We start from the raw sequence: 11,151 nt of genomic DNA, 5'->3' as shown, positions 1-11,151 counted from the left end.
CACGATCTTTAGCAGGATCCCACTTATTCTGGAGACCTGTTAGGCAAATAACTCTGCCGTTGGATACTTCTCAATCTGCAAATTTAGCAAGTGCACATTCTCCTCCATCACCCAGATCATTAAAGGAAGTGCTGAGCAAAAAATGACCCGCAACAGATGTCCCTGAATTTCACTCAACAGACCCCTTCCTTTTCAACAGTGAACTGTGGATAACTCTCTGGGTATAATTACCCAGTGGGTTTGGTACCTACCCAAATCCCATCTAGATCATCCTTAAAAGCCACTTGACTGGCAGCTAAAGCTCTCCGTCACTATGCCCTTACCCTGTCAGGGAGGAAAACTGAATTATTTTTATCAGATTCTGTTCTTGATGTGCCCACAAAACTCCTGTCCACATCTCCACTGTTTACACATAGTGAGATTATTTGATCCAGCTTTTTGCTCATTTGTTTAGGTTTTTGTTTTTGTTTTTGTTTTGGTTTGTTTGTTTGTTGGGGTTATTTTCATTTGCTTTGGTTTTGTAGTTTTGTTGTTGTTGTGGGCGTTCGTTTGTTTGGTTTGGTTTTTTGTGGGGTTTTTGGGGTTTTTGTGGTTTTGTGGCTCGGTTTTCTGTTTGTTTGGTGCGGTTTTTTGTTTGGTTTTTTAATGTTTTTTGAGGGGGGATTTAACGGCGAGCAGTTCCTGGCTTTTGGCCCCAGTCCCCATTTTGAAGAGGGGGAAATTCCGTGGGAATTCTCACAGACAACAATGACTAATTCTGGGATAGCTTTGTGCGAGATTCACCACACCGAGAGGGTGTGAAAAAATCCCGTTTGCCTAAATACTGTCTTCCTTGCACTTCTCTTACTCCAGGCCAGACTTTAGCGCCCAGCACCAGCACGGCCCGTGCTCCCCGCTCCGCTGCTGCTGTGTCTGAGGGCTCACACAGCGCGCACCGACGCCGGGTGTCCTCAGCAGCTGCCGCCGGTTCTTCCTCTCAGCCCAGGAGCAGCGCGGCACCGTCCGCGGTTCGTGTCCCGCTGGCACAGCGGAGGATGTTCCCGCTCCTCCCCCTTGGTGCGCGCTGCCAACAGAGCCCCGGAGCGCGGGGCCGGCGCGCACCTCGGGCCGCTGCTGAACGTGAGGCTGGGCTCTGATCGCTCCACAGCCGTGAGGGGCGGCTCTAATCTCGGCCCCATCCCGTTCAGGGCCCGCTGCTGTGCGTGTGAGGCCTGGGCTCAGATCGCTCCACAGCCGTGAGGGGCGGCTCTAATCTCGGTCCCAGCCCCGTTCAGGGCCCGCTGCCGTCGCGGTGCGGACCCGGCCCGACCAGGCCGGCAGCGCCCTCAGCGCGGACGGCGGCGCCGCCTAGCGGCGGGTTGTAGGGCGGGCTGCGCTCCCGCCCTCGGGACCAAGAGAGGCCCCGGGGAACCGCCTCAGCGCCGTGACACCGAGAGAGGCCCCGGGGAACCGCCTCAACGCCGTGACACCGACACAGCCTTCAGGGAACCGCCTCAGCGCCGTGACACCGAGAGAGGCCCCGCGGAACCGCCTCAGCGCCGTGACACCAACACAGCCTCCGGGGTAAGACCGCGCGCTCGCTCCCGCCCACTCCCCAGCCCGGCTTCGGTTCCAGGGCGACCTCATCACTCTCTTCAACTGCCTGAAGGGAGGTTACAGTGAAGACCGGGGGCTGGTCTCTTCTGCTCTGCCTACAGAGAGGACAAGAGAAAATGGCCTAGAGCTGGGACAGGGGAGAGTCAGATTAGATATTAGAAAGGTTTTCACTGTTAAGGTGGTCAGGCATTGGAATAAGTCGCCCAGGAATGTGGTGGAGTCACCAACCCAGAGGTGTTTAAAAGGCTGGTGTTTATCAGGATCTGGTGATATGATATAGTGGTTTAGGGGTTACAGTGGTACTGCTGGGTGGATGGTTGGACTTGAAGTTCTTAAAGATCTCTTCCAACCTTGATGATTCTGTCATTCTTTGCGTTGGCACAGATGCTGGACAGAGCTGAGGGAGCATGCCTTGGGCAGCTGTAGAAGTTAGGAGAGCTGGCAGTTGCCTCACCAGGACCACAGCAGTTACCTAAAGTGCCCCAAACAGCACTCTGCAGGAGAGAGACCACCCCATTACTCCCATATGTTCACCATCCCCTCCCTAAACTGCAGAAGCCAGTTTATTCCTATTCCCCAACCCTTCAGCTGACTGCTCCTGCCTTTCCCACAGCGGGGGAAGGTGCTGTTACACCACTACCCAACATACTGCCAAGTCCAGAGCAGGAGTCCTTGTCAGGGAAGGCTGGACAGGGCTGTTGCCACCTCCCAGCACTGAAAGTGCAGCCCACTGCCATGTAGCAACTTTCCAGTCCACTGCCTTGAGAGGCCAAAACTCACTCACCAGTAGGAGCCAACACCCACCCAGCGGCTCGGACCCTTGGACTCAGGCTCTGAGGCACATCTTGGCTTTATGAAGCACAGTGACATGCTCATTTCAGATAGTAAAACAACAGCCTGATTTTTTAATCATCTCTCTCTCATTTCTAGCTCCCTGGTGGTGAGCAAAGGCGCTCAGGAAGCATGACCAGCTGATGACTCCAGAAGGGGTAAGCACAGAGGGACAGCCTGCTGGACACATCACTAACCCTCAGGAAGACGCAGTATCAAGATAGAGAAGGCAGCATTCCTCTCACAGTTCTGTACGAAGGTCAGGTATGAAAAAGGCATCAAACAAATCAATCAATCAATCAATCCATACATGACAGTATTTATTAGTTGTGGCAGATGCACCCAGAGATGAATTGACCCTTCTGTTCCCAGCCCATGAAACTGGCCATGGGCTGGGACCATTGGCAATGCTTGACTACTGCAGGACAGAGCTGGACCTTATCATTTAGGGTTTGAGGCAGTAGCTAGTCAAGTCAAATTGATGGGTTAATATTGTACAAGAGGCACACCACAGGTAACAGCCATTAAAGTTCATGGGATTCAGTTCCTTGCATCACAGAGGAGAAGAGAGAGCCCAGGTAGATCCTTTCCCTACATAACCTTAAAAACCAGCAGGAGTTTTCCATTTCACCGGCAATCTATTAGAGCTTCCCGGCAGAGTATCAGCAGGTATGGGCTCTGTTCCTCCCCCAAACTGGAGACCACAGAGAGGGCAGTGCTGCTAAGAGAGGAGTTTCCCTACCTTTTTTCCAAGGAGTGTCTTGGTGCATGCAGGATTCTGTCAGTCCCCCAGAAAGGAAGTGAGGCACAAGGCAAACCCAAGTGATGCAAAGAAGGAAAAGCAGAACCTCAACCCTGAGATTTCCAGACCCCAGCCTCTTCCCCTTTCTCCTGTTACCAGCCTGCCACGACCTGCACCTCACTCTGGCATGCCACCCACTGCAAGGAAGATACACCAAAGGCCAATGTGCAAGTTACTCTGAAGGCTGTTACCCACAGTGATCTCTTCCTAAACCCCATCACACCCATCCCATCAGGCACTTAGGCTCCAGAAAAAGTTTCCCCTTTTTCTCTCCCTCTCTCCCCACTTCCATCCCGATCTCTTCTTCCATCCCTTGGTTTCAATTCCGCTTTGATTTCTGGGTGCTACTCAGGTAAGTTTTCACGAAGAAGTTGGAGAAGAGGACCAATAAACTGGTATACAAGCCTGATGAAAGGAGAAGCATTGGCCAGGTAAATGGACAGAGCTTATCATCCTTCCAGAAGAAGATAAAGATGTTCATTATTACATATCCAATAATCTGCACAATCTGTGAAGAGGTAATTAGCATGGTGATGGAGCTAGGTACCCGGATGCCCATGGCTGCCACACTGTAGTACAAGTACATCACAGCATGGATACTGAGGTTTATGGCTGTGTTCCATCCAGCCCCAGCTGCCATAAACGTATAGCCATACCAGGTTAAAATCATTGTGGCAAAGTGGTGGTACCAGTGCAGGAAGATGAGCTTCTTTTTCCGGAGAACAATGAACAGAGTGTCACCTGGGGTTGGGGAACAGGTATATCATTAGTCAGGTGAAAGCACAGCAGTTGCACAAGTTTTCACATGAAACGGACCAAGCAAGCTTCAATGCTGAAGCCATTATGTGGTTTGATCCCACCAAAGCCTAGGTTCCCATTGATATAATCTGTATTGAAGAGGACCATTTAGGCATTCTATCTTCTGGCATGTTTGGAATATAAGAACCCCTTGCCCCAAGCTTGCTTTCCCAGATCTACCTGCACTTCATTTCCAACTGGCTCTTCTTTACTTCTTTTTATGAAAGCTGTGTGGAAAGCCCAGCCCCCCCGCCTGTCTGCTGCCCCCTCGCCATGGTTGTTCCAGTGCAGAATTGCCTAGTCCGGGCACTGGCCTGGGGATCAGACTCGAACTGTAACATCAGGCTGCAGCCCCCTGCAGAGCAAGCATATAATCAGAGTCGAGCAATAGGGAGCAAGAACATGAGTGACACATGCAAGGCTAAGCAACAAGCAACCCTTTTCTCCACGTAACATTTGGACAGAGACCTGTAAAAGAAAATCTGCTTGTAAAAGCAAAGCAATTATAAACACACAGGGTAAGGAGAAGTTTCAAACTCACCCATTTCAACAAGTTTGCTCAGACCAAATAGATATATCCAAAGCTTGGAAACCGGGTGGACATAAAAAGATTGACTACACACTGATTGCTTAAATCCCTTGGTAAGGAGGAGGAAGGCCAACTGCTTCCAGATCCGAAAGGCTGCAACGAGACTGCAAGAAAACCAGAGGTGAGCTGAACACTGTGCCCAGGGCCTCAACATAGCCTCTGACAGCTCTGCACCCATGGATATTTAGTTGACTCCATCTTGATGCTCAGGGCAATCTCAGAGACATTTAAACAAACCTTTGCCTTCTTAGACTTCCTAACAAGTTTTAGCCAGGATTTAAAACCTATTCCTGCAAGAAAAGGCAGCATGATAGAGTGCTCCCCTCAGGGAAACACCCCCTGCTTCCACCGCTTGAAGAGGCACTTGAGCAAAAGTTGCCCCACTGATAAGAAATGGAGGACAATTTTCCTGATGTCCTGCCTTTTGACATGGGCCCAGAGGACAGGGAGCATTTATAACCTACTGTGGCAGGCAACTCCTACAGCTTATGAGAAATACCACTTTTTCCTTGTTATCAACCTGTTTCATTAGCACAAGTTTGTCTCTGAACAGAGCATGAACAGCTATCCCCTGACCTCCCCTCTTCCACAACTTGTGCTTTTACAGACCACTGTTATACTATGCCCTGACAGAGGACAACCAATGTCCCTTTGACCTTGTCAAAGCCAATTGGAGTTACAGAGGCATTAGTCAAGTTTTTCTCTGTCCCACCAAACAGAGAGAAAAAGTTGTGCAGATGAGAGGAATTTTCTAAGATTGACATATGCTAGTTTGAATACAGGGCACAGGCCGAAACATTTTCATGGCTACTTCAGGAAACCTATTCAATAAGACAGGACAGTTTGAAAACACATTTTAATTTAATCTTTTGTGCTTCTGTGAGTGCAGCAGAATTTTCTCCACCTCTTACACAACAGTATTAAAGAAATGGGGTAGCGGGAGGGGAGGGGGGGCAGTGTGTAGGGGAAGAGAAAGAAATCTAAATTTTAAAGAGAAATAGACCTCAAATCACACTTGCAATTGGCAGGCACCCTTTGAATGAGGGAAGATGTCTGCTCTTGCAGGCTTCACATTCAAATCTACCTACTAATGATTTTCAAGTACTCTTCCCAGAGATCCTTTTGCAACTCATTCTTGCTGGAGTATTTCTGGTGAGAAATAAATGACTTGTATAAGCAGGTCACTCCCCGAGTTACAAAGTGCCTTCAAGAGGAAAAATTTTATGTAGCCTAGTGATGTAGTGGATAACCAGAACTTTCCATCAATCCAGTTCTGAGGAAGGGTCTACAGCTGTCTCGAGATTTAACAAAGGCTCTTACCTGAACAAAGAGAGACTGAAGGACCACAGGATCAGTGGTCCACGCAGTTTGAAGGGCCTCTGCTCCTTCATGAAATGTTGGATTCCAAAGATCAGGATCAAATAAATAACAGAAATAGTTAAAGACTTTTGCCTGCAAGTAGAGAAGAGGGAACAGTCAGGAAAAGACCCAAACTGACCTATTTTTAGCCAGACTTCTGTAGCCCTGGCAAAGTACTCACACACTCGCAAGAAGATCTCCCATTCTCGTGTTAAAGTTGGGTTTGGCCACAAGAAACCTGCCCTGACAGTGAACAAGCAAGAACCTTAGGGACTGCACAAAATAAAGTGAACTGCTACACTGTGGAGATTTCCACAAGACCTCGGTGGGATGAGGCAGGTTCCGGTGAGCAGGATGCAAAGCAAACACATCAATGCATCTTATCCCTTTACACGTGAGACTGTACAGGCAGTTTCATGTAAGCTGGAGCCTCAAGTGCCTTGTGTTATATCCCACACATTCCAAGGCTTTAGTGCAGCATGGCAGGGCTGAGTACCCTGTTTGCCAGTGCAAGGGCTGCACTGGCCATCCGTGGGTGCTTTTTGCCCTCTTGCACAGCACCATCTCCCTACAAGCTGCAGCCCCACCTGCACCACTGTTTGCTCTGCCACATCAACTGCTGCACCCCATCCTCCACAGCCTCAGGTAAGCAACCAGAGACCCCCAATCTTCTCCTCCTCAGAAATGAAGATCCTCACACTTGTTCTGCTAAAAGCAGCAGGAGACGATTGGGCTACCCAGGGTCTGGAATGCACCAGGTCAGCAACCTCCTCTCCTCTCACCAATTCTCCTCCATCCATTTCAGGGCTGCCCGGTGATTAAAGTTCTTCTCGAAGTCATACTCCCCCAGCGGCTGCAGCTCCGACGGGTCAATGTTCGCTTCCATATTCAGCATCCCCGGGAGCGACCCGAAACGAGACACTCCCGCACTCCTCACGGCGGATATAGTCCCGGGAATGCGCTCCGCCCCAACATCACACCGCGGCGGGAGGCGGGACCGGGAGCCTCCCACTCCTTGTGCTGGGTGAGAAAGAGGAGGCTCTGGTCACCCAGTCAGGCTGAGCGGGAGGTCTTGCGGTTCCCCATCCAGCCCAGCTCATCTCTCAGCAGATGGGCAAGGTGATTCCAACATTGTCACCAGCAGCAGGCAGAAATTCCATTACCCTGACTGCAGTTAGCCGTTGTGCCTTCTTCACCATAGACTGAAGTATCTGGCTGCTGCTGGACACTAGATGAGTTCTGGATAACCTCCTACTGAAGTTCCTGCAGCTGAAAATGGCTCCAGCACAGTCAAAATCCCCTGAATGCAGCATCTCATTGCACCCTCGGGTCACTCATCTTGGTGTCTCTCCCAGGTGTCATGTCTTCACACAGGCGCAACATCAGCACCCTGCAAAGCTCACAGACTTGAAAGGGGTTTGCTTCATGCAGGCATCACTATGCCTGTGCACAAATCATCTGCCTAACTGTTGCCTCTTCAAACAGGGGAACATTTGCCTCGGTGAGACATTTCATAGGATTGTAGAATGCTTTGATATCTCAGATATGCTCAAAGATATCTAATTCCAGCCCCTTTGTCATAGGGAGGGACATCTTTCACCACATCAAGCTGCCCAAAGCATTATCTGGCCAGGCCTTGAACTCTTCTAGGGATTGGGCATCCACAATTTTCTCTGTATTTGATAATGGAGTAGTGTGAGAAAATCAGGAAAGAATTTGACATGTAGGAATTAAAATCCCTTGGCGATTTTTGCACCACCTCGACTTACACTCTCCATTTTGCAGAGCACTTGCATGTATCTGTGGAAAGTTCAGCTTGCATGTGTCAGCAGCAGTGGTTTTACCATACCCCACAGAGTACCATACCCCACAGAGTATTTTCCCTAAAACACTCTGTACATAGCATGAGCTCCAACTGTGCCTTGCGCACCTCTCACCTTAGTGTTTCCAGCACCAAGGATGTCCTTCCCCTTCCAGAGGACTGCAGGTCAGGGATTGTGCAGTCTCCATTCCTGGGTCACCTGGGTCTTTCCTCTTTCATCACCTACTTTGGGCAGTAGCATCACCCTGCAGAATATTTGGGTACATGCTGGAGGAAACTTTCATTTGTTGCAAGGGCTTCTGCACACCACAAGAACAGGTGCAACCACCAATAAAGCCAAGGGTAAGAGCAGAGAAGAGGCAGCACACTAACACAAACTTTTTGCACTTCTAATTCATACAAGTCAATGTTCAATCTCATTATTCAACAGCAAAGCCACATTGGGAACCTTATAAATTTATCACTCTCCATGCTCTTGACAATGGTTTCAGTGTTGCTGACTTCTTTGCCTGCATATTGTCTCTTAGATGGAGTGCAGTTGTTAGCTGTTTGAGGCACTACGAGTACAAAACACCTGCTTTTTTGACCTATGATTTAGCAACCGTTAAACAAGGCCTCCTTTACACAAGACACCATATGAGAAGAGAAAAAACCTTTAAATACCTGTTGAGAGATGCAAGGATAAGTTGTATTAGCTGAGTAGAAAACATCCTGATATTGACATAACTTCTTATTCCTAATCCAGTTTAAGGTTCAGTAAAGTTTTCATTTTGAAACTGTTTCATGCCACATGAACAAGAACAATGCCTCTCCTAGGGCAGGTCTGTCCATCCATCCCTTAGGTGGTGGCATGTACAGTTACAGGAGGAGCTCATGACACTGCAGCTCTTTGGTACCATCTGAGCAAGCAGCTGGCAGCCCTCCCCAAGTGTCTCCTTGGCAGATGGGAACAAGAACAACACATGTAAAGAACAGAAGCAGATAGCAGGGATGAGGCTCTTACCATCCTCTGGCACACATTTCTTGCTTAATAAGGCAGGCTTTGTCACAGACTGAAAGCTCACCTGCACAATCTAGATGGAGTTGTGACATCCTTGTTATCCTCTTTTCTCCCTGCTGTCAATACATCTGTCTGCCCTCCTGGATCTGGGTGGATTAGCACACAGAGAGCTGCCAAGCCCAGTGCCTGGTCACTGGCACTGCTCAGAAACTCTGCTGGACTCAGAAGGCTTTAGCACTGACATGCAATATAGACATCAGAGCAACGTGTAAATAAACAGATGAGCTTATTTTCACACATTATAGTGAATTGCACAGAGCTCAGCCGCTGCAGGTGAGGAAGTGGAGCCCCAGGAACACTTCACACACAGCAGGAACATCAGGGCTGCAGTCCTGATTCAGTGGGAGGGGAGCACTTCATAACTGAGTGGGAAGGAGACAGAGACCCTATGGAACAGAAGCCTCCATGCCTTTATTCTGAGCCCAAAATGGGCTCAGAGAGACCTCAAAGAGAAAGAAACCATTTTGTGAGGACCATGAAATAACATTGTGGATCTTATGGCGAGCTGGGTCCCATTAGATTGCTTCTACAGCATTCCAGTTAATTCTTCTTTGAGGTAGACCCAAATAGATTAAATTCTCACTTAGATTAAATTGCTATTTTCAAAAAGAGTTTTTGTTTTCTGGTAAAGATTCACTTTTTCACCAAAATACATGTAGAGAGAGAACTACTTCCTGATGTGGTGACTGAGCATCACCTACATCTTATTTGCTCTGTGGTCAAGAGTATAAGAAAATGGTTTTTTGCAAAAATACCTAATTTTGTATTCCAAGTGTTAAAATGAACTTCCTGTAACAGAACAGTAAACAACAAATAGACTCCTTTAGTGGTAGATAGCACATTTGCCTCCTGTCAACACTCGAGAGAATGAAGGTATTTGTGAAAGACTGCAGGCACCATTCAGAATGAGTAACAAATGCCAAATCCTGGTACAAAGTGCAGAAAGGGATTTCTAGAAAGAAAGAGTGCATAATCTCTTTTCTAAGAATACTACAAATCAACGAACCCAAAACTTTAGGAAAGATAAAGGACAGCAAGAATTTACAGCTCCCTAGCCTCACAGATCAACCACTTCCATAGCAAGTGACACAAAAAAGATGGCACAGAGAATTCTGTAGGACTTAAACACAGTGGCAGGAGTCAAGAGAGCAGCTACAATAACTAGAATGGAGCAAAACATTATAACTGCATGGGCCAGAGGCAATGTGGCTACCAAAGTCTTTCAGTGTCTGTTGGCTAGCTGACTGTCACTGTACTGTCACCAACTACCTGCCTGATCCACACAGGTGGGGACAGGGAAACAAGTAGGCAGAGTTGTTGATGAAAAAAAAAAAATTAGTTCCAGGTATAATATGCCAGTTGGGATTGCCCTTAAATATGAGGCCCCTGACATTGTGCAGGACAAGAGTGCACACAGAGTCAGCCTCACCCTGGGCATTGCTGGTCTGAGTTACACTGCCTCACCAGTGCAGAGGACAGAGAGCGGGTTTTTTGCCCAGGAGACAAGGCTATTGCACATAACCACCTCCAAATCAGTTTGTTGTACTGTCTGTGATTCTTACTTGTGATTTACACATCAGAGCAGTGAAAGCCATGGAGGAAATCTCCTTGCACAAGCCGTGCAAGCTTTCATCAAAGCTTAGGATAATGACCTGATTCCATACGACCCTCTTGACTGCAGAGAATATGACTTCGTATATGGGCCCTCCCAGGGCAGCTTTTTCACCAGACTGACCACACTATGAAAACAGAGAACAATCTTTGTGTTCTTAATCAAAGTATCTTTTAACTCCTTTGACACCAACAGAAGTGGCATGGCAGGTAAGGCATGATTTTACATGTATCACAGTTTGTTTTAATTAGGTTTAATAGGAAGAAAAAATGGTAAAGATACGGAAACAACATTCTCTCCTGATTAATTCCCTAAGTTTGAAAAGCAGCCTAGTTTTAACACATATTGCAGAAAAGAGCTTGACATAAAGTGCTGGGGGAGTTACCCTGAGCTGTTCGGCTTACACTCAGCTAACACAAAACTTAAGCCCACACAAGTGGTGAAACAGTGGAACAAATTGTCCAGAGAGATGGTAGATGTCCTGTCTCTCAAAACATTCAAGGCTGAATGGGGCTCTCAGTAAGCTGATTTACTTAAAGATGTACCTACTTATTTCAGGGGGTTTAGGACTGGATGATGTTTGGGTCCCTTCCAAACCAAACCATTCTATGATAACCCCTAGTACAAAAGCTGATGCAAAATGAGATTATTTACATTTTTTTACACTTCATATGTGGGCAGC

The 11,151-nt window shown here is 47.8% G+C and overlaps 1 protein-coding gene and 1 long non-coding RNA gene across 2 annotated transcripts; one reads left to right on the top strand and one right to left on the bottom strand.

Annotated features, from left to right (window-relative positions):
- The first annotated feature begins 919 nt into the window (after positions 1-919).
- LOC113460875 (uncharacterized) lies at positions 920-10,217 on the top strand. The gene is made up of 3 exons (XR_003382735.2): positions 920-1,563; positions 2,527-2,691; positions 6,781-10,217. It is a non-coding gene; the product is annotated as an uncharacterized LOC113460875 (long non-coding RNA).
- ELOVL3 (ELOVL fatty acid elongase 3) lies at positions 2,737-6,887 on the bottom strand. The gene is made up of 4 exons (XM_005481293.4): positions 6,758-6,887; positions 5,937-6,068; positions 4,569-4,720; positions 2,737-3,970 (listed from the first exon to the last, which is right to left on the bottom strand). The coding sequence occupies exons 1-4, from the start codon at positions 6,868-6,870 to the stop codon at positions 3,549-3,551; spliced, it is 819 nt and encodes a 272-aa protein (XP_005481350.2). The 5' UTR covers positions 6,871-6,887; the 3' UTR covers positions 2,737-3,548.
- Positions 10,218-11,151: the final 934 nt, after the last annotated feature.

Source organism: Zonotrichia albicollis, chromosome 7 (assembly GCF_047830755.1).
Source record: "Zonotrichia albicollis isolate bZonAlb1 chromosome 7, bZonAlb1.hap1, whole genome shotgun sequence".
NCBI classification, from domain to species: domain Eukaryota; kingdom Metazoa; phylum Chordata; class Aves; order Passeriformes; family Passerellidae; genus Zonotrichia; species Zonotrichia albicollis.
Note: the sequence above shows the minus strand (reverse complement) of the source record. Positions and strands in the feature narration are given on the sequence as shown.

What these genes read in the sequence shown, in the direction of transcription:
- ELOVL3 (XM_005481293.4), bottom strand. Translation starts at nt 6,870, where the DNA reads ATGCTGAATATGGAAGCGAACATTGACCCGTCGGAGCTGCAGCCGCTG. An exon ending in AAATGGATGGAGGAGAATTG is followed by an intron (nt 6,069 to 6,757) that starts GTGAGAGGAGAG and finishes CTCTACTTGCAG; the next exon opens with GCAAAAGTCTTTAACTATTT. An exon ending in TTCAGTCTCTCTTTGTTCAG is followed by an intron (nt 4,721 to 5,936) that starts GTAAGAGCCTTT and finishes GTTTTCTTGCAG; the next exon opens with TCTCGTTGCAGCCTTTCGGA.